Raw genomic sequence first — 23,903 nt, 5'->3', positions numbered from 1 at the left:
CACTGACATGAGTACATTCACTTTAAACTGCATCTGCCTCCAAGTTAAGACAGGGTAATTGCTTAAACAAAAGTGTAGTTGTTCAGAAATTATAATGCAACTTCAGCAGTTACCTTACCAGACCCTGTTCATTGTGCCTATTGATGGCTTTCTACATTCTACAGCCTCTCACACTGTGAAGAAGAATCTGCAAAGTTCCTGAAAATTTTGTGGAATATACTGTTTTATGGTAAAGGAAAGATATGCTAATGTAAAAAAGACTCTGATTTCTCACATTAATTTTATATTTTTTAAAGGAAATAACTAGGAGAGTGGGAAATTGTCTCCTCACAGTTTTCTTAAATGCTGAACTTCACAGGCTTTTGCCTAGTTTTAATGTTATTGTTTTGGGTTATTTAGTTTGGTTTTGTTTTTCAGTTCTTTCATCACCTGGAAGGAAGTCCTTCAGAGAATTCTAAGTCTGTTCAAGGAAAAACTAATTATCTGATTCCCCACCTTACTGTCTTGGCAGGGCTGGGCTGGTGCCTTGTCATGGGTGCACAGCTGAAAATGATGACTGAAATAACAAATAGATCACTTTATCTAAATAAGTTATGGAAAGGGCTTATGATATAGCTATGGTTCTTGCAGGCTTTGAGAAAGATAATGTCCTGTAAAAGACCTCAAATAATTGTATTGATTCTGTTACATATTTTTCACATTTGATATGAATTTCATTTTTGTCTTTACAAAGCCTAAAAAATTTTAAAGCTTGTAGTGCATAATGCATTGACATAGTAAAACTGTAAATATTAAGTAGTGCTTTAAAATACTAATATTATCATATAAATACTATATTTACCAGTAAAATGCTTTTTCAAAACAAGGGTGAGTTTTGGTGTGCGTTTCAGTAGTAACAGTAGCAGGTGAGGCACTTTATCTTCTCTCTGAGCCTGCCCCAGTGTGCTTCATCCATTACAGTAGTTTTTTGGGTTCAGTAGTATTCTAAGGGGAGAAAATAGACCTGCCTTTAAAAAAAGAACAAGTTTTTCACATCTTTTCTTTGTATTGGACCAATTCCTCACTCCTGTTCATTGTGCTGAAAAGCTAGCAGAGATGTGAGATATAGCAGCAATAAGTAGCCTGTTGTAGGATTTGCTAAATGTTGATTGTTTGACAAAAGCCTTACTGTACTTGAAAATACATCATTTTATCCTGTGAAAGAGAATTAGAAAATGAGTACAGAAAAATATTTAGAACACATACAACAAAAACTATTATATGTGAGTAAAATGCCTTTTCCCAAGCATATTTGTTTTAACTTTTATGCTGGTCTCCACCATGATAAAATACTCTCATGGTTAGGAAAATTAGAAATTAAATTCCCTTGTATAAAAAATATGAATAAGAGTTGGTTATTCTGTTTTGGTGATGATGTTTTCTATTCATGTACACTCAATTGAACCCATCAATCAGCATTTTTAGTGGGTTTTTGCAGGAGAAGAGCAGAGTAGGAGGGTCAAATATTTGGAAGGGTCATGTTACTGTCCTTAAATTATCAACAGAATTTAGACATAAAATTGCAGAAGAGGGAGTCAAAAGAAAAGTGTGATTGATGCAAACAAAAATAGTCTGTGGAAAAATGTCAGAAAATTATATTCATTTTACCTAAGTTGTTCTCATAAAAGGTGAAAAGAGAATAAATTTCTTAGCTTTTAAGTTCTTTGCAGTTCTATGGAAAATGTAAAACCTCACTTCAGAGAGATCCCTGAAATCTCATTCTTTATCTGATGAAAAGTGTATTTTGGAACATCTGACTTTAAAAGAGTTTCATGAGAGAGGAACCTCTGTGCTGGGGTCACATTTTCACTTTAATCTGAACTTTCTTTTAACCTAAGATTTGACATTAAATAGATTTAAAATTGAAAGCCTCTTTTGAGAAGAAATATTTAAATCTGATCAAATTCAATCTGTTGAAATAGGATACATCTAGAGTGATGGAAGCCTCCCATCCCTTTTTGCTTTGAGGAAATAAAATCTGCAAAACCACCAACCAGACAACAACAATAAAAAATAATCAACGCACTAACCCCTGCCTCCCAACAAACAAACACAAACCACAAAACTCAAGAACCCCAAATTTGTCAGGTTTTTTGGTTTGAGCCAGTGTTTCAGTTTAAATTGTAGCACTTTCTGGCAACTTTGAGGAACCATGAAAAAATGGCTCTGTATAAAAGTTCTTTCAAGGAGGCCTACTAAGGATTAATTAAGAGAAAACAAGGTTCCTGAAAATTGCTGATATGAATTTTTTCAGTGAATGTCCATTGGCTTTTGCTTCCGTACTATACAGCCACTTGGCCTAGAACCCACCTCTTATAATTCTGCCCATCACCAATGTTTAAAAATGCGACTCTGGGATCAGATCCTCAGGCAAGCTTTGTAGCATTCTGGCCTTTGTGTTTAGCAAAAGAGAGACAAGGAATTCATAGTTGTTGTTGATGGTGGTGGGTGTCCCTTGTTCTGCATGTGCTGTTAAGCCAGGTTGAGTACTCGATCTTGTTTGAGAGGTGTTGGCTTTGTCAGCTGCCTGCTCTTGTGCAGTGGTCTTCCCCATCATCCACCTTTGTAGATAATTTTGGCATGTGGATTTTGTGTTTTGGTAGAAAATATGTGATAGGGTCCCAAATAAATGAAACAAGAAGAAAAATAGCACATGAAAAATACTCTTTTGAGAAAATGCCAATGCATACAACTGCCATTGTTAAACAGCACTGAAAAAATATATGAATCCTGAAGCCAGCTGGATGTAAAGAAACCTGTAAAATAATTGCAAATGAAGCATCGGAGCAAATATCATTGCAGTAGTTATAAGAGAATATGTATCCATCACTTTCTGCATGGTAATGATGTAGAACAGGCTCTTTTGTTATTGTTGTTTTAAAAGTATGCTTTTAACAGCAATGAAACTGTATTTTAAATAAGGAACATTCGATTTTTAATTATTCTGTGTGTGATTATATTTTGACTTCTCTATTTTTTTTTTTTTCTTTAAGATCTTTATGGTTATGGCAAAGTCTTTCATCAGCCGATGGTATAATGGACTGCCAGTTGGATGATACACAGCCGTCTGAAACATGGTATATACTTCTCCTCTGCCGTGCCCGTGGTGAGTTTTGCTTCTGGACATTTATATGAAATGCTTCAGAGAAGGAACTGAAACCTAAGTTCAGAAACAACTGTATAGAAACTTTTCTCTTTTTGGATGAATTTAGAGCTCTGCAGAAATTCTGATACTCAGCTTGTAATGTGGTCTTTCCCTTCAGCTTGAAAGCATCTTCACCTTCATTTAGTGTGTATAGTTCAAATTAGATTCCAACCAAATGTTTTTTTTGGTCAGACACGTCCCACAATGTATTTAGGAATAAGATAACTCTAACTGTGTTACAAATATACTATAAAACACAGGTAAAGGAAATAATTGGAGAAAATATTTGGAAATAATTTGTCAGTTGTGGTTTTTGTGCTGCTTCTCTGTTTTGTACCTACAATTAATCTGATTATAGTATCTCTGAGCATTGTTAAGTATTGTATAATCAATAATATTGAAAGCAAGGCTCCTCATATTATAACTGAATCATTGCTTCTGTGTCTAGACATACAATAATGAGATCCAAAGCACTCATTGTTCATTTGGCTAAACACATTGACAAACTAAATTTGGGTATCAGAAATGTTCCACTGACTACTCTTTAACACACCAGAAATTGCAGCCCAGTCTTCTCTCCAAAAATCAGGTTGAGCAATTGAGGTTTAAATCTTCACTCTCTCACTCTTCTCCTTTTTGAAGGTTTAGATATGGTTCTTTTGCCAGGGACTGGTTATGAATGATACTGAATTCTCTGGAATAGTTGCTTAGCCACTGTTGAAATTGTTACCCTAAATTTGCATCTAGTGTTTGGGTTAGAAAAGATATGATATGAAAGGTATCTTTCCTCTTCTGCTCCAGATTCCAGAGTTCTTAGAAGGATGCAGAAGGAGCAAAAAAAGTAAAGAGAAAAGAAGAGGCAAATATTAATTTGCCTAATCACATAAGGAATTTAGTCAAGGCTGTTCTTAGTACATGCTTAATTGCTGTAATTAATTAAGATAGAAGCGGTGCAGTTTCTAGGAGCGCACTTGGTAATAGAAGGATGTGTTTAAATGTCCCATATAAGTGGATAGAGATGTTCACCAGCAGAACTGGCTACTATTATTTTTGGTGAAAATGGGTGTTTACAAAGAGAAATGGACAGCCATGTAGCACATTTTCTCATCCTGTGGAGGGCATTTTCTGCCTGCTTCGCTGTTACCAGTTTCAGCTGGCTTTGTATTTCAAATTTTCCACCTCCCAGGTAGTAACCATAAAACTCTGAAACCAGGGAGCCAGACAGACAGCAAAAAGAGCATCACATTGCTTGTTTCCACCTGCAACTTTTGAGGGCACAAACCTGATATTGTTTGATGGGTTATCCAGCACCTGTTTGTTCTGCAAAGCATTGATCTGGGTATTTATTGACTTCTGCTTGCTCTCTAACTAAGCATTGTGTTTTCCAAATTAGCAGATTTGCTTCAAAGACTTGAACTTTTCCCTTTTTTCCATATCAACCATGTGCCATACTTTTCTGAGCCTGTTTATACATCCTGAGTGTGCACTGATTCATCATGAAGTCAGGGCTTTGTGACAAGTCTTATGGAAGATCCAACTTCTTCAAACAGAGAAAACTGTCTATCCCATATGTGTAAATGCTGTAGGATTATGTCTTCTTTTGTAGATGTCTTCTCCACTACATTTTATTGCCATTTTACTGCATTTATTCCTTGTGTCCACCAGCAGGAGAATAAAATCCATTCTAATCCACTGTGTTTCCCTTGAGGGCAGACTTCAAAAAAAAAAAAAAAAAAAGCTTTGATGACATCTTCAGTTGTTTAAGAAATGTTATTATACCTTGTCCTGACACCTTAAAAAACACTGCTTTGGCATTCTTGTTAGAACTGTTCCTCTTTGCAGTCAAAAGCTTCAAGCAAAGAGAATGTACCTTGTGTAATGGCATCCTCACACTCCTCTCACTTCTCTATTCACTCAAGGCTCACACAGGCTCTCCAATGGCCAGCAAGTTACTCCACTGCTTCTTTCTAACCAGAAGAAAGCTAAGGTGGGCATCAGGAAGTAAACTGAATGCCATCACACAGGATGTGAAACCTAGAGGATTTTTTAGCCTTACCCACAGTAGCTTGCAGAATGATATCTAGAGGATAAGTAAGCTTTTCTCATCAAATTCAAACCCTATGAGAGAGAAAACAATAATCAAGCAGTAGTATATATTTAAAATCTGTAAAATAATAATGATAACAATGTTTCTAGTTTGTTCCCAAATCCTATACCCTATTAGATAGACCAGGGAAACCTATTACAGGTGTCCTATTACTATTAAGTGAGGCTTTTAGAGGGCACAGTGGGATTTGAGAACTTGTGGGAAAATGAAATAGAATCTCTTATAAGAAAGAAGAACTTTAAATACAAAATTGTATATCATTCTGCGGTTGAGTGCCTTCTGATTTTCATTCTGCTTTCGACCAACTGATTCCAACTTTAGTAGGGGTTTTTCATTGTTGGAAAGCACTGAGGTTTAAAAAAATCCTAATAAACCAAACCCCAAACAAAAAAAAAACCCAAAGCCAAACAACAATAAAAATGTAAATATTAATTTTCTGCTAGATATTGAGAAAATTCATATGGTATTTTAATTTTGAAAATATTTTATTAAGGTATTCAATATACAAAGTCAGCACAGGGTGAAAAAGAAGCCATAGAGAACAGGAGCCAGGTGCTATTTGGGAGATGTTTATGTTAATTGAAAAGCGAGTGTATAAAACATTAAAGGTCAGGACATCTACGAACAATTTTTGTTTCAGGCCATATGTTAAGTTATAAGAATAACAAAGGAATTTTTAATAAAGAATTGCCTTCATTTACTTGGAAGACTGAATAATTCTAGAAAGCTCAATTAAAAAAAAGAAAAAACAACAGAAACATAGCAGGTATTCCTAATATTTCCCAGCTGTATTTTCTCTAGACAGACACTTAAAGAAACAATAGCAGCTGCTGCTAAGTAAGATTACAATTCTAATACCTAACTTGAAGAAATGGAATAAGAAAAAAAGGCAATGAGAAGAAAGCATGGAAAAAGTCTAGCCCTGTGTCTCAGTTTCTCAACCCAAAACAGTCTGTCAAAAATAATGTATTGAAACCTCCTGTAGCATCAATGAACAATGGAAGCTTGTGTTTTGTCTATTTCTGCTTCTGACCTCTTGTTTCAGCTTTCAGTGCTGGAGGCTCCTCAGGGTTTGCAGATGGTGTTGTAACTGAAGTGATCCATTCTAACTCTAAATCATCATTAAGAAGTATTAAAACCAGTTTTTATTATTTCCATTGCTTTCTACCTATAATGGCAATATTCAGGGTTCTCTAGACTGCCATAGATTTTGCTTAGAGCATTGCTCCATCAGAGTTCACTCTGAGGATTCAGTGAACCTGGGTCCATCTCTGCCACCTGCCCGTCTGGCTGTCCAAACACATCATGGGCCTTGTTTGGATGACAGATTAAATGACATGGCAGGTACACTGAAAAAATAAAAATGAAGCATGTATTATTTATTGAAGTAATCCTTATCCTACTGAGATATATCCTGAACTGAGGTAATAGAAACAAACATTTGTCTTGAAAACATCTGATTTAGGTGAACTTAAACTCATGTTGCCTCAGTACTAAAGTACTGAGTACTGTGCCTCAGTATGAAAGTACATTCAAAGTAAGAGCTCCCCTTTGCCCTTGTTTCCCTACACCTTTATGTACTTAATTTTCAAGCTGTTGTTGTGATACTGAAGGACTGCACTGTGTCAAGAGTCTTGAATAAATTATGTCAGAGAAGCTTTGAAAGCTACTGAGAAACTGGCCTCAAGGTTAGGTATTGGTTAAGAAAGGCCTGATAACTGAAGAGGCATTGCTGCTGATGTGCTTTGTTCTAATGATTTTCTATTAGTAGGGAGTCTTGATTAATGGTTCTCTATCAGCATGTCCTGATAAACGTGCTAGTCAATGAATCAGTGTGTCATTCTATTTTCTCTTAAAGAGCATCCTTCTAATGTGAGTGTGACAGGAATTGGTTTTAAATGAACTGCTGCAAGCAATTTCTTTATCTGAATGGAGAAAATATTTTCACTTTCTGAAGTTTTGAATTCCTGCATAATTTTCTTCTGAATTCATTAATTATTTGTACCAAGTAACTACTTCTGTGAGATTTTTGCATTTAAAAAACATACTAAACTTTTAAAACTGCTCGGAATCAGAAGAGGTTCTGTGGTAATCTTACTGTTGTGTTTAAATTCTATTCTCTTTTAACTGCAGCAGGCTCTTCAAGAAGAAGCTGGGTCTAAAGCTTGAGCAAGCTTGCTTGAAAATATATTCAATGTATGAATATTTAATTTTTAGCTTTTCTCCTGTGCTACTGTAAAAAAGCAACAGCAGCCATTTTCTGCAGAAAACTAAGAGCTTGCCCATTTTGTTAAGATGAAAAAAAAGCCCCGTAAGCAAACACTAGTAAACTGATTATTTTTTTAAATTAGAATATTAATCTAGTTTATTGTGAGTTTTCTTCTCATTAAAAATAGCACAAGAATATAATGAGTGCTTAAGAGACCTGTTTGATTTGGTTTGTTTTTTGTTTGTGTTTTTGTTTTAAAACAAGTCTTGCTATGAAGGTAAAGTTTCCAATGGGTAACCAAGATGTGGTACAGAACTTGCAGAGCTATCCAGCACATTATCAGTTTGATAGGGGAGTGAGGATCCTGGAAAGCTTTTAAAGTGTTTAACTGGTGTGTGAACAAGCAGAGCTGTATCGGTGATGAGCTGCTTGTGATGCACAAGCAGCCTCAGGGTTAAACCTTGTGGAACTGCACGAAATTGGTGCTGCTAACCCAGTCAGATACCATTTGGAAGGGAGAGGTGGCTTATTTTGGACACCCGGTAGCTGAGGTCACTGGTTTGTGGTCTCACACTGGCACACTCACAGCACTGAAATACGTGCCCAGGTGACCTGGCCAACATCGCTTTTGTCCAAGTCTGGAGGCCAGGAGATGCCAGCAGCTGCATCCTCAACACTTCTCTTGGGTTCTTCTTGGTGGCAACAGATGAGTTCTAGGGATTCAACAAAGAATTTTGCTTACTTCAGCCTGTGTAAGTGCCAGGCAAATCTGCTGCCAAATGTTCTTTCCTGTTTCTCAGGGTGGCTGGGCTGGCAGGAGGGGACACATGGCATTTTGTGTCCCCTCTCCTGCCTGCATGCACTCCTGACTTGCACAGCAAACAGGTTTGCAGTGTAATGAATTACACAGTTTCAATTCTGAATACCTAGCTTAAGATATGCTAAATTCTTACAAGAGGAGGTGAGAATCTAAATCTAAAGTCGGGGATCTAATTACCTAGGATTAGTCACCCAAAAATATGTCTAGAAAGTGGAACTTTGTATCTTCTAAAGATCAAACTAAATATTCACATCTCCTATATGCTGGGCATTGACTGTTGGAATCAGGTGGTGCTTCCAATATCTCTGAGAAACTTGAGTTTGATAATTCCCAGGTTTGTCACAGAATAGATTCAATAGGGACATCTGGGAAAAAAAAAAAAAAAAAAAAAAAAAGAAGTATGCTGCTCAAAGAAATATTTTTTTTTTACTTTTTCTTTCATATGTAGTAGGTAGAGTTTCTTTCTGAAGGTTTATTATTTTGAAGCTTTGTGTTATATAAATTTAGATGCTGGAAATAGGTTTTTATATTGGTATAATTCTGAAATAAATAATATGATAATGAGATATTTAAAAACTCTTGTCCAGGACCATTGCCCACCTGGATGAGGGCAGATGTGGCTTCTGCCCTTGCCAGGGCTCCTGTCCATCCCTTCCACACCTGGTCCCTGCTGATGCTGAGGGTTATTCTGTGACATGAACCCACCTTGGCACCCAGGGTAGGAGGTTTTTTTTGGCTTAAACCTCAAGAGTACAAACATCTTCCCAGCTTGGGACACTGCCACCAGCTTTGTCAGCACTCCCCCTCATTTGCTATCAGTTGTTGCCTCTTGTGCAATCAGCAGGTCAACAATGTAGTTATTGAAAAATATAGCCTGCTGAAATTTGCCTTTATAATGAGGTAAGAATTAATTTTTCATTTTATTTTAATTATTGTCAATATATCAATGATGTTGTGTAGTTTACCTAATAGCAGGGAATAGATGTAAGTACGTGTACCCAAATTAAGCATAATATCTTAAGACTTATGTGAAAAGTGCCTTTGCAAAGCACAATGTGGAAAGCAGGTGAGAATCACTGCAGTTCTTGAATTCCAACTGATCAAATGCATATGATGTCTATATCTCCTCTAACTGATTATTCTTGTAGCCGGCAATAGCAAAAACGGTGCAAGAAGGCAAGAAGATGGAGCTTCTGATAAGCAATTTATATTTCTCAGCTCAGGGAAACAAAATCTAGGCATTCAGAAACTAATTAGGTGCTTGAGAAGGGGAGGAATAAGATTCATAAGTTTAATTCATGTTGTTACAACAGGCATCCGCTGTTCAATTTTGCATTCATTGCTTTGAGATGAGGTTTGTATTAAACCTGAGCAAATTTATTCAGAAATTTATGTAAGGCTCAGAGGTTTTTTTTTTCCTTTTTCTTTTATTGTTGTCAAATAATTTTCACCATCTAGATATTGGCAATTTTTTAGCTTGGATAGAAATATCTAAATTAGATCAAAAATGTATTAGTGCAGATTTTCACAAGTATATCAGTTGTACTTCCTGGTAGAATTACTAATGGTTTTTGATAATCACCTTTTCAGACTCAGTGGTTTCAGTTAAATCCCCTTCAAGATCCTTTTTTTACCAGAAAATTAAAGTTGGAGTAACCCAGTTGAAATCCTGATGACTTTAAGGAGTATCTTTTGTGGTGTTGCTTTGGACAAAAGCATTTAGGTATACTTCTCTGCTTTTTGTAAAACTATTAATACTTTCTCCTATTAGCTTTCCTCTCATTTTATTTCCCTTTGTATTATACAGCTTTCTTGAGCTTTACATAAACATGTCTTCTAACTGTACTTTATGTGAATTGAGTGCATTTTACAGCAGTTTTTAGCTACTAATTTGGGCTATACATTTCTGTGTATAAGCTTTCTCTTGGGAAAGTTTAATTTTTATGCTACATCATTTGCTTAAATGAGCCAGTAAATAGATTTAGTATTAAAAGTCATTCTTTTCCATGCTAATATGGAAACAATTTAGATGCTTCAGAATACTGATTTTGAATTCTTGGTACCATTGTCTTGATGAGACATGATATTCATTATTCTAAGAATTAACACATGCTGTTATATCTTAATTTCATTTCCTGTATGTATTTTTTGGTATGCTGTGTATATATATATATATATATATATATATATATATATATATATATATCAAATTTTACAGAGGCACTTTACAAAACAGGTTGTTTTGGTGAGGGAAGAAAAGGAGAAAAGCAATTTTGGAAAATAGCCTTTCATTTTAAATTATGTTAGTTTTTTTTTTTTTAATTGCTCAATTTATCTGAAATCTGAAGCCATTACTGTGTACCTCTTATTTCTCAGTTCTTTATAATAAAGGAAGGATTCACCTGGTGTTTCTAGGTTGTCCATGGGGAGAGGCAGGCAACAGCAGAAGGCAATTCTTGTCTTACATCTGTCTTAGATACTTATCATAGAAGGGGATATATTAGCCTCTGGGTAATTGTCTGTGCATGCAATATTGTTATTTCCTATTTTAAAATGCAAGACCAAGATAAGCCTGAAGAACTCAATGCTTCCTATAGTTCATTTTATTTTGTTGGGGCTGCAGTAATTGCATCTCTCCAGCAACCACACTTGTTCAAATGGATTGTACATTTTAGGTACACAAGAGGTGTCTCAAAATGATAGGAACTCAATGGTTTGACATTCACACAAATTACCTGATGCATTTTTTATATATAAACAGAATGTTATCTTTATTAAAATGAGGAGTTTGTTTAAATAAATAAAAAAATTTCATGAGAAGCAAGACTTTTTGAACCATTTTCTACTTGTGCTGGAAAATGTTTACTCATATGTAATAGACAGTCTTCATTTCCTTTGCTCAGTGAAATGAATGTTTTGGTGCTCTGTTAAATAGTCTCTGTTTCAGCAGAGCAATGTGGGCATTTTAGTGGTGCGGAAATTATTTCCCATTGGAGAATATCTATTACTCTATTTGGGAATTAAACTTACAGCCCAAGTCTCACCTTCAGCCAAGTGAAGTTAATGGCCTGACTCCATTATACAAGACTTTCTTGTGTAGTTCTAATTAATCAATGCCTTAGTTTAAAGCTGAAACATTTTGAGTGAGAGAGAACACAATGGTTTGGTTTAGCTATTTGTACTAAGAAAACAAGCTGTGTCAATTTGGGTTAACCAGATTTTAGCTTATATCTGGTGTTATAACCTTTTTATAAGAATTTAAATTATTCAGTCTCTCATTCTGTTAATTCTTCCTCTAAGCTGTTCTGTTGCTTGGTTCTGGTGAGCAGCTGCTGTGTCTCCTCCTCCAGGTGGCTTTGCTTCGAGTGCTTGGAAAACATTATTCTGCTTACAAATAAGTAACACCACAAGTATATTTAAAATGTCTCATGGTCCACGTTATCCTGACTAAAAGATTGTTGTGTTTTTGTCTTTACAACATCAAAAAAGAAGAAATATTTTTTTTATTTTAGAGAAATAATTTTATTTCCTTATGTGCTGCCCAGATACATAGCTATGAAAGAGTGGCTGAAGGCTTTTGAGAAGAGAGGATTTGTGGGTGTTATTGTACTTAAGGGAGAGGAAGGGAAGGACCTGCCTCAAAGTGATAAATCCTGTGAGAATTGAGGCATCAAACTTTCCAACAACAGCCTGAAGCAACACATTAGCATCTACAGCAGGTGACGGCAATGATTCTGAAAAGCTCAGATTAAATGAATTCAGGTGTTGGTGTTAGAAAATCTGGTCTCTGAAGAATAGTTCTTGTTACTATGGAAAGTTGTTCTTGCCAAAAGAGATTTGAAGGTAATTTAAGTGCAAGTCAGCTTTATGTTGACTCCAAGCAAGGCCATAAAATAATCGTGTGTAGGATTTAGCTCTGAATGTGAGTCAGCTGTGGAGCCGGAATACTCACTGAATTTCTTTTGTTTGGCAAATGCACATACTTGAGCTGATTCAAGCACAATTTCACCATATTTGTTAAAGTCCTAATATGTATTTTTTTTGTAACCAGAAGAACTAGATCCAGGGGAGACATGATTCACAATGGGTGACTTAATTTCTGTGTTTAGGATGGACAGGAGGCTGCACATGGGGTGATGTGGTCCAGTGCTCCCAGGCTTTTGTGGGTGACACAGGTGGAAGAAGGAGGGTGCATGTAACTGTGGGGCTATCCATGGGGGGGCTGTGTGCATCCTCCTCTGTTACACACATGTCTATGATCCTGAGCAGTTTATAAGATAACAGCTAATTCAGGGTCATTGTTATTTCAGAGTATAAATAATGCTGTCATATAGCATCACCTCAGTGAGTATTATGAGACTGCTAACATTGACTTCTCCCTCTATTTGGTTCAAGAAAGCCATGAACCTTGCTTGTAAACTGTTTTATGTGGCTGCTTTTATATCATATTTCTGTGAACCATATAATTGTTTACAGAGGTTTTTGATTATGTTTGACTTTCATTTTTGCTCCTAGTGTTCTATGCATTTTGGACTAAATTCATGAATATACAGAGTGTGATTACTGATAAGCTCGTAACTGTTTGAAGGACTGAAATAAACTTCTTTTAGTTTTCCTCTCTTTTTTCTCTCCTTTTACTTAAATTTGTCCTGTAGGAGAAGAAAGTCAAAGCAAGATACCAGTGTTCATGTGCAAATTTATCATCTGGTTATTCTGCTGCAAAGAATGCTTTAGTTTGAATGTGTTGATACAAAACACTTAAAAAGCTGCCTGCACTTGGTCTGGACTAAATTATTGGAAGGAATTATCACTTCTCAAACTTGATGAACTATAGAGCTATAATATTTTTTTTCCAAATTCTCTAATTTACACTTAAGCTTTCATTTTCCTGATGTGATAGGTGAAAACTGAACTAAAAGAAATGTTTCTGTGATTGACCATTCCAGCCAGGAACATCATTGGATCGCTAGACTTGAGGAAAGCTCATTCCATACTGCAACTGAATGTCCTCCCCATTTCCCTCCTCCCCTCTGTCTGAGCCCCAGGCAGCGCAGAGATCACTATCTCCCAGCAACATTTTGCCCATCTCTACCCATTCTTAGGAACTGTGAAGTTTTTGGAAACTGAGGTTCTTGTAAGTTTCCCATGTCCATGTTAATTTTTTGCAGTGTTCCAAAATAATTTTAAATTCTGTGAATGCTTTTTTCACCACAGTAAATCTACCCTGCTTTTCCGTTAAATTAACTGTAAAATTATTCTGTTTTTCCCAGAAAGGGTTGTTGTGTTACAACAGTCAAAAACCAATGAACCATCACTTTTACCCCCACCCATTCAGTATTGGTGGGGATTGCAGTGTAATGGACCCATTATCCACGATTAACAAATACAGTGTGAATCTTTGTGTGCCACCCAGATCGTGTCAGGAATTGTTTGAAGCATAAGAAGTAAGAGCTTCAGAGTGCCTCTATTTTAGTAAAGGAATGTTGCTTCCAAATACGTGAGCACCTCTCTGTTGGCTGTAACCCACTTCATTTCAGAGATTATACTCCCCTGACTCCACTGAGAGCATGCTAGTTCCTGTGCCCTGGCACATGCTTGATAGGAAAAAGCTGTCGTTGTTTCAGAGCGTCTCAAGGTGCAGGAAAATTGAAGGAAGAGGCATCTGAGGAAACAAAAAGCAAAGATAAAACAAGGCTAGCCATTGTGAAATGGTAGTTGTCCAGCAGAAGCTGACATTGAGGTTCCAAAGGCAAGCCCCATGGCATAGCATCATTTTCTGACTTCAAGACTTGAAACTGTTCATAGACAAAAAAAAAAGAAGAAAATTACTTAAAAGATAGAGAGGAAAAATTTTTCAAGAGGTTATTTCACTTCTGTGATATCCTCAAAAAGTTTGTCAGAGCTCTTTTGTAGCGTCATAGAAGTTTGGCAGATCCCTGAGATCTGGGGCAAACAAGGGTCTCACTGGGATGAGTGATAAACCAGCATTATGTCTACATGTCTGTCTGTTTTCACTACAGCTGTGGGGCTTGCTCTCTACTTAGGGAGTGTATGGATACCTTCAAATACATAATCCAGGAAAAGGTGAGATTAATTTTAAACATCTGTGTCACAGTGGAAAAAGCATGCAAATCACTTTAGCAGCTAGTTTGTGTGCTCTTGTGCATGCTGGAGGTATAAGTAGAGCAGAAATCAGGAATAAAGGGAGGAGGGGGGCATGTTTCTTTGGAAATCTCTTTCTTAGAAAGTAGGTCAAGCAGCTTCTGTCACTGTGATGTTTTGTTTATGAGGGAAAGGACAAAATGAAAATAATTTACTAGCCATGCTTGAGAACTGTCACCATCTACTCCTTGATGGAGTGCAGATAAAAAATAAGTGAGTGGTGTGTTAGGGTACAAGTTAAATTAGCAGTATTAATTAGCTGTCTGAGCCCTCTGCTGTTTTTCCTGCTGTGAGTCTTTTCTGAACACATCTTGTAGGTCATACAAAATATACTGTATATATATATATATATTTCTTTATCTCTGGTTTATAACTACTTGCTCAAATGTGCAAAGTGCTCTGAGTAACTCTGCTGGGTTAGTCTGGTGTAGGGTCATGGTAGTTGTCTCAAAATCTTTGCGCTTCTCTGTGAAGATTTCATCACTTACTTTAATTTGAAAAGTTCAAGTGTGTGGGCTAATATCAGCTGGCAGGGGGGATGTGCAGAGGGGATGTTGTGCAGACTTATCACCGCTGTCCAGTGCAGCTCCTGTGCCCCTGTTTGCCAGTAAGGCCTGATTGCTCCTGAGCTCACTCGGCACTAACAGCAGAGTAGTTACTTGAAGTATTTTTTGTAAGTCTGATTGGGCTTGGGTTTGTTTCCTGTTTGTATTTAGTGATTTGACAAAATAAAGATTAAATTGATGACCGAATGAGGTTTACAGTGGGCTTCAGTATGAATAGAAAGTCACCCTTCTTTTTTTGGTTATTTTCATGGACCTCTTCAGTATTTACTTAGTTCTAATTTTTCAAGTCTCTGCTTTATTTTGCTTCTGCTTTTATACAGAAAAGAGATAGCAGGCTGTATTTTTACCTTACTTATATATGTATATAAACTGGTTTTAGCTTTGTTTGTTTTGATTAGTTGTTTTTCAGATTGTTTTGGCTTTTATTGGGATGCTGATTTAGGGTGGGTTTGTTGGGTGTTTTGGTTTGGATTTTTTTTTTTCCTTAATGAAGACCAACACTTATTAAATGAAAGAGTAATTTTATAAATTATGTATAAATGTGTAGAGGGATAGAATATAAGAAAATAAAGATAGTGTAGAAAGTAATCTTACCCCTAAGGATTTGCAGCTGGGCCAATTATCAGAGATTAGGAACAGGCCTGACTTTAACAGATCACAGCTGTAACCAGTGAGAAGAAGAGTGCTATAAAAGAGTGGGGCAGCTGGGTGAGAAGGGAACTGGAGTTAGTTGGATGCTTTGTGAAGAAGAAAGGGTCAGTGCTCTGAGGAGATGCCCACAAGAAACACCAAGAAGGTATGAAACTTCTGTGATAGGGGACAATAGTATGGAACGCCTGCAATAAGATGACAACATAAATGTAGTTTGGGAGTTAGAAGAGAATCTCATCATCACTATTGCAATTGAACTATGCAGCCACCTCTGCATATAGATGATGTTCAATATAAATAATGAATTTATTAAATGAATCACATGACCTTTTGCTGCTGAGCACCTCAGTATCTGAAGCTCCCCTTGCTAGATCTGTATGTGTACCATCAGGTGGCTTTTAAGAGTGTACCTGCTTCAGTAATTTGTCAGAGTCCAGTGAGATATGATGGCAAAGCAATGTAACAGGACAGATTTATTGTCAGCCAAGCCAAATCATGTCATAAGAGCAGCATTATTTATCCATTTATTTATCCTGTTTAAGGATCCCCCTTTAAACAAGTCAATACAGAACTTGCCAGCTCTCCTACAGAAGGCATCAGGAAAAGCAGAATGGATAGTGTGCTGTCCCAAACTAAGTATTTTTCTATAGGCTGTCAGCATTTAGTAATCTAATCTGTTGTGTTCATGAGAACTGATAGAGTTAAGCACTACAGGGTAGGGCCAAGAGAAGAGTTATAAACAGAGGTTTCGCAGGACTGGGCAAGTCTATTGAAATCAGTCTTCTGAACAGTGAACAGAATCACAGCTGCCACAGTGGCAGAAATGGCTGTCAATGTCTCAGCACCTGAAAAGCATTTCAAGTGTCTTGAAACAAACAAACAAAAAAAGAACAGCTATAGATGTTAAAAAGATAGATGTTGAAATATATTTTAAAAATTTTCTTAGAGATTTTAAGTGTTTTTAATCTGACAATAACCTTGCTGAAGGGTTATTAAATTTTGGAACAGGCTGCCCAGGGAAGTGGTGGAGTCACCACCCTTGGAGGTATTTAAAGGACGTGCAGATATGGCACTTAGGGACATGGTTTATTGATGGACCTGGCAGTGCTGGGTTAATGACCACAGAGGTCTTTTCCAAACTGGGCAGTTCCTTAGAATCAGGGATGGTGGGTCTGTGTCCCTGGGCCTAGGTGGAGAGCTGAGAGACATCCTGTGTCCCAGGGGCTGGTGTGAAGTGTTGCCTGGAGCCTGCTTCTCAACATCCTGTTCCAGCTTTTCTTTTCAGCTGCAAGATTTCTTACAGGCACCAGAGGTCTGTATGACCTGTGGCTCAAATGCATGTCATTTCATCCTTTCATCAGGAAGCCCAAAGCCTTGAACCAATTTCTCAATCACTGTTTCCCATCATACCTGCTAGAACAAGTGAGGGTTTCATTGAGGGAAAAGGTGGGAATATTGTATATACCAGCAGTTACTCAAAATTTAAAGCATTTTTAATTAGACTTTTTCTTTCTTTTTAATTTTTTTAAATACAATAATGTTGAAGAAATTAAGGTGCTTTCAGCTGCAGTGGTGGAAGCATTGCACTTTCATGTGCTGCAAAATCAAGCACAGAATGTTGTTGATCTCTTAGATTAAAATGCCTATTCTCTAGTTTTAAAATGTCATTGATACAACAATTTGCTAAGATGTTCTAGCACTGCTTTACAGAGCTGTGACATTTTGCATTGTAAAATACTGCCTGAAGCAGGGAGTTATTTATTATCTCATCCCTCTAAGATGATAACCAGTGCAGAGGTTGTCACTCAAGGTGCAGATTACAATATGTAACAAAAATTATTTAAATTGTTTCTGATGTGTTTGAGCAAGAGATATAAAATATGCTAACAAAAATAAAGCCAGGTTTGTTTTCAAAGAAAATTGATACTTTATGTAACATTCACGTTTCAAAAATATGATCAGAATTGTGACAATAATGTTTCTTCTTTTCATCTGAAAGATATGTAAAAATTTAGGTACACAGGCAAAAGTGGTGTTGATGTCTTTTTTGTTTTGTTTTGTTTTTTATCCTATCCTCAAAGCACTAAGTCTACAGAAATTTTCTGTAGATTGTATCTTCAATTTATTCAATTTTTTTCTTTTGTCTGCAACTTGACACAGGGTAATTTTAACACCGAAATGTTAAAAGCATTTTCAGGGAATAATTAATGCATTTTTATTGCTTACGTCAATGGTGAAAAGGAAAGAAATTTGCCAGACCTGGGTAGTTATTAAAAGGTAGTGTCAACTTGAATAATTTTGTGAAGGGTGCACACATCTTTCATGGCTCTAAAGCCCGCAAGCTGGACAAAAATTGAGGATATCCTTCAGGTTTCAGTTTCTGCCTTTCTTTCTGGTCTTGGTGTCAGTGAATGACATTGCTGAACTTTGAATGCTCACAATATTTTCTGCAAAAAAAATTTTTTATGCTTGTCAAATTTGGAAGCATACCTGAGCCATGAGTGGGGCTGAGAGGTCTCTCTGACCCTATTAATATGTTGTAGAACATCTTGTCTACCTGGATTTACCTGAGTCAAGGAAATAATTGTGTTCGTTTTCAATAGCTTTGCTCATTTTTAAAATAGCTTTGCATTTCCAAGGCATAACTGGCCGTACTGTGACTTTCTCTATGAATTTCACCAGGACTGCTCATGTGTTTAAAATAAAACATGTGCCTAAGTGCTCTGGTGGCCAGGGGCCAGAGCACTCAACATGCTACAGGGCTGAGCCCTCAGTGCATGCTGCTTTAATGTACAGTCTTCTGTAGCCCAGGAAAAACCAGGATTAACTCTATAGGAAGTGTCACAGAAGTATACGGAAAACGTCTCGCTACGTGGAGGGTGGCTCAGGCTCCTGAGCAACAGAAGCAATGCCAATTCCTTTTCAAGTTGTATTCAAATGAGGTGCATTTTGTGGCTAATGAATTGGTCAGTTAATTTTCTCATCACCGTGTCTGAGCTTGTTCCTGCCACTGAACAGTCTCTTATTTTTTCACACGTTGTTGAAGATGGCATTAATTTAGCCTTCTTTCCTGTTACAAAGCTTTAAATGCCTTCACATTAATGTCTAATAAATGTTATTTGTGGTTTAATCTGCATTATTGTTGCTGAAGAATCAGAGGGAGCAGGTGGGAGATCTCCATTCTCTGTCTTCTCATTTACACCACAGAGACATTCCAGGATCCTTATCACTAAAGCAATTTGTGTGGGTTTTTTCCCCATGGTAGTAGTGACATAAAGTGGGAAATACTTCAAACATGCATTTTGGCAAGTATTCTTTGGTAAGTAAGTCTTCAATATTTAATTTCATGCATATTCTGTTTTTCTGTCAATATCTGTGAGTGAACTTTTCTTGTTTGGAGGTTAGTTGAAAGATAACATTTTAAATTATTGTTAATAGCTTTCACCAAAATAAAATTTGTGTTGTTTTGCTTTGGGCGAGATACCAAGAGACAGAAGGGAGGTGTTTAGCAGAGTGTAGTTAATTTTTTTTGCTGATCACTGAACTCTTGGCGGCTGATTCTGTTTCTTAGTTGTCCAGTCTGACTCTTGGTCAGCTTTTATTTTTCTTCTTTTCAGTCAGCTAGTTTTACATAAATAGTTACACAGCATACTGAAGAAGCTCTTTTGAACTATTGCTTTCCACACGGTATTTCTTTCCTCAGGCTTGCCAGTGCTGGCATGTTGAAATAGGGGTTTGAGCAATCCAACTGGGCTGAACAATTTAGCCCCAGAGCTCAGGAATCTCCAGGGGCACATTTAAAACGCTACACAAGCAAGATTGAGGAATTGTGTTTACTGTCAGTAAAGCATGGGAAAGGAGCAAGTGGCTTTCACGTCTCTTGGGGAGAATCTTTTGGCTTGTTGACAGAAGATGATATTATGGGCACAGGACAAAAAATAAATGGAGGGTATGGAACTAGTAAAGCTTAAAAATATGAATGCCAGCATATATGAACAGAGGACTGGTGGAGGGGCTCGCTTGGGGCTGGAAGTTGCAGAATGAAACATGGGAGAGGGCCACAGCTGAATGCCTACAAAGTTTGGGATATTTTCTCAGAAAATCTCAGAAATAAAACCCAACCAACCAGAAATACTGCAGTCTCAACTGTGTGGCAATGAAGAGTTATAACTAGCAATTCAGAGTGATTTGCAAAAGGTTACCTGTAAAGGATGCACAGCTGGGTTTTGTTATATATGTGTATATATATATATATATATATATATTGCCTCAACAGTTACTCAGTCCTCAGTTGAACTTCTATACAGTCAAATATTTTGGTTTCCTTCAGCTCTGTTGACTACTGTGGCTGATAGATTGTCCTGGTTCCTTCCAGCTAGTGTCAAGTGGCCCAACATGTCTTTATGCCCCCACCTATTGGTTATTTCCAAGGGAGTTTGTGTGTTTCTAGTGAAGACATATGCTGGCATCTGCTAAGTGCAGAGTGCTTACGGAGAATGAAAATAAACAGGGCATACAGTTTGCCTCTTCAGATTTTATAGCTAGTGAAGTAACAACTGTTAAGGTAGTTTCTATGTGATGTTTTGTGCTCTCGGCAACATTATGTACTTTCCAAACATGCCTATTTGCCACAGTAATTCTGAAGCCTACTGATTACTTTTTTCTTCACCTGCTCCCTTTTTAAGCAGAGATCAAATCCCTTCTTTCTACAGTTTTTTTACTTATTTTTATTTTCACTGAAGGAATGGGAAAAGAAGCAATGTATGTGAGCTCCAGGGATCTTGTGAGAAAATTTTTATCTTGGATTGCAAATAAAAATATTGGATGAAGAAAAGTGGTCAAAATGAAAAATAGGAAAAAAGATCAAAAAGGTATTTATTAAACATTAAGCTGTTTTATGGATATATGTGACTTGTGCTTGCCAAAATCTACAGGTTAGGAGGTAAGAAATAAGCACATTCATGTCTCTAGGGAGATATTCCTGTATGTTGTTCAAGTAGTCCTTAGCAGATATTACTCTCAGCATGAATAGAAGTTGGCACATAGGTGTACAGAAAACAGCAGGAGCTAATATTGTTATGCTCGGGCCTTTGTACTTCTCAGGGGTAAAGAAAAACAAAGCAAAGGCTGCTTTATGGTGGATGCAAAGGACCTCTGGAGGGACCTTCTTCAGTCCACTGCTCTAGGCAGGATTAACTTCATAGCTTGGCTGGGCTGTAACCTGAGTCTTGGCCATTGTGTATAGTAAATGCAGGTCTGCCGACAAGGTGAGAGAGTGATGCATCTGACTCCATCTCCTCAGAAGGCTAATTTATTATTTTATTATACTATATTATATTAAAGAATACTATACTATACTAAAGAATACAGAAAGGATACTTACTCAATGCTAAAAAGAGAATAATGAAAACTCATGACTCTTTCCAGAGTCCCGACACAGCTTGGCCCTAATTGGCCATTGAGTCAAAACAACTCACACTGGAGTCCAGTCAAGCAATCACCTTAGGGTAAACAATCTCCAAGCACATTCCCCATGAGCACAACTCAGGAGAAGCCAATGAGATAAACTTGTTTTCCTTTTCTCTCAGGGCTCTCTCGCTGCCTTTCAGCCTCTCAGAGAAAAAACCCCAGGCAAAGAAATTTTTTCAGAGAATGTGAATGCCACATTCATGTTTTGAAACTATCCAAGGGTGGGGCCTCTCACTCTCCCTGGTTTCTGGCAGTGTCTCTGCTCATCCTTCTGGTCCCAGTGTGGTGTTGCATCTGCAGGAGGTAGACAGACAAGTCAGCTTCTGCCTGTGGAGGACCATGTGAAACCTGTGAGATGGAGAGGAAGCACAGCGCACCTCAGAGCTGACAGAACAAAAATGTTACCTTAAGATTTGAAAGCAAAATAGTAGATGAAATAAGCAGGTTTATTCCAACAGCAGGTGCTGTTTGCTTTGATTAAAATCTGGAATGAGTACACTGATACCTTACTAGAAGGAAATGCTTGCATCTTTCAAAGGGGGAAAATTTTTCATCTTCTATAATTATGATGAAGATCAAGAGCTTTCTAACCAGTGAAATCTTCACAGAATACCATAAATTGTGAGAAGGGCTGTTTTTCAAGATTGCAATAAAATATGCCTATGTAGAGCATAGCTCCATCTTTGGAAACTGGTCTCTGTCAGAAGCCTTGGTAACTTGCTGTGGTATGGTGATTCTAAAATATATCTATTTCTCTCTGAAATACCCTCCAACACCCTACCCTACAAGATATTTCAGGATAGATGATACTGCAGTAGTGGTTTTACATAGTGTAAGAAAATAATGGTTTTTTCATGGTTTATTGATATTTAATATTTGATTAGTCAGTATTTCTTACCATTAAATAAGTGCTATTATGAAAGAGTAAGGTGATGCTTGTGGTGTAAGTAATCCTACATAAGACTGATTAGGAACATTGCCAATTGCCTTCTTTTTATGGAACATAATGACAGACTTCAAATGTGTTTTTACTGAGCTCCCTCTGAAGAAGCTCAGCACCCACAAAATAATAATATCAGAAAGCAGTTTGTGTTTCCACTTGATTAGCTCATGTCACTTTTTTTCAGTTTTCTGAATTTGCTGTTAAGTCCTGCTAAATCCTTCCATAGCTCCATATATGCCTCAACCCATTCTGTCAAATCACTTGTGAAAGCATCTTGCTGAATTATCTGGAGCATTTCTGGGGTTTTCCTGGCTATAGCTTGGAAGCATGCTGATCCCAGGGAGGGGTGGAGTTGGTGACAAGGAAGGGCCTGTCCCTTGGAGGGAAGGGGGCTGGCTGGTTGATATCCCTCCTTGGTGGTCGCTGGGCAAAGCCTCTAGTTGTGTAGGAGGAGATTATGATGCTGTGTGGCCGCCTAAGTGTGTGCTCATAGCCATGGGCCCCTTTTGCCTGTCCTGGAAAGATTGCTCCGAGGCTGCTCATGACTGGATGCCCTGGGAAGGGCATTTGGTTTCCTCTTTTCAGCAAACTGCACAATGAACTTTCTCCTGTACTTTGAACAATTGATTCTGAAATAGTACGAGCAAGTGTTTCTCTGATAGCCACCCGTCTTTCAGTGCTAGCAGAAAGCAGCTGTAGTAGCCTGACTTGGCAATAAAAGTTACAGAAATTTGTGAAGGGGCCTCATCGTGGTTGCTTTGCCTCAGAGCACTTCAGTGGGTTACAGTCATTGTACATCCAGCAATAACTATAGGCCTTTTTCCTTATGTGACAGGAAAAAAAAATCTTGTTTGTTTTGGAGTGATACTGGAAATGCAATTTTGAGGAGATATTTCCATGGAGTTGGCGAGTCTGACTGAATGCTAGCCTGTGAGCAAGTGACTTTCTACTTGGTCAAGTCCTTATGGTTGTGGTTATTTAACTGAAATTTATTTTTCTTTTCCTTTTGTTCAGTGAAACGGCACTAAAAATCTAAATCAAAAGTAATCTCTGTCCCAGCCAACCATAAATAAATTTACCATTTATAATATTGTTGCAGCAGCACAAAAGGGACAGATAACATTAAGCAGTGGTATTCAAAATTTCCTGTGTTTTCTGCAGGCTTTTGTTGTTTTTTATCTTTGATTGATACTCCTCTCTGAAACCAACATGCATAAATGTTTTCTACCAATGTACCAGCAGATTATTCTAATTTCTGAATTTTTGGGGTGTGTTCTCCAGCAAGTATTTGGGGGGGAGGAAGTAATTTTAATAATCTGTGGAATATTTCTCATAACATATCACTTCTAAGAGAGGCAAAATCTCTATTACAGAGATAGCTGTAATACCAGTTAGAGTTTAATAACACCTTCAGTAAAAATCTCTCACCCTTTGATATGTTACCTGTAAATGTTCTGTATCCTAATTTGTAATTTTCTGCTGCAGAAGTATTGATGAAGTGGTGAATCCTTTTAAAGCCTTTTCATGGCATTCTGTCTTTAGTGAGACTCTTGCAGTCTGCAGCTGGGGTCAGGATAATATATTGTCCGTGACTAAGCATTATGGAAACTTCAGATTTGCTCAAGATCTTTGAATTCAAAGCTTTTACCTCTGTGAGTGATTGTTATACACAGTTGATTATACACGTGTGCACATCCACATTCCACAGAGCTGAGTTCATACATCACGCTTAAAATAGGTGGAGCAGAGCTTTGGGCATCCAGCACAAAAAATGTCCCAAATCCCTGGTGAA

The 23,903-nt window shown here is 37.3% G+C and overlaps 1 protein-coding gene across 2 annotated transcripts in view; it reads left to right on the top strand.

Moving 5' to 3' along the window:
• The window catches only part of CHRM3 (cholinergic receptor muscarinic 3), a 273,783-nt gene that overhangs the window by 76,039 nt on the left and 173,841 nt on the right, over positions 1 to 23,903 (top strand). Inside the window, exon 2 of one of the 2 annotated variants that reach the window (XM_063151574.1) lies at positions 3,033 to 3,145. In XM_063151574.1, the coding sequence (XP_063007644.1) occupies positions 3,114 to 3,145 (32 nt within the window). In that variant the 5' untranslated portion in view covers positions 3,033 to 3,113. Of the gene's footprint in view, positions 1 to 3,032; positions 3,146 to 23,903 lie in introns of those variants that run through there. The other variant, XM_063151575.1, reaches the window with a different exon arrangement.

The sequence above is a fragment of the Melospiza melodia genome, chromosome 3, assembly GCF_035770615.1.
Source record: "Melospiza melodia melodia isolate bMelMel2 chromosome 3, bMelMel2.pri, whole genome shotgun sequence".
Classification (NCBI taxonomy): Eukaryota; Metazoa; Chordata; class Aves; order Passeriformes; family Passerellidae; genus Melospiza; species Melospiza melodia.
The sequence above is the reverse complement of the archived record's forward strand: the minus strand, read 5'-3'. Positions and strand labels throughout refer to the sequence as shown.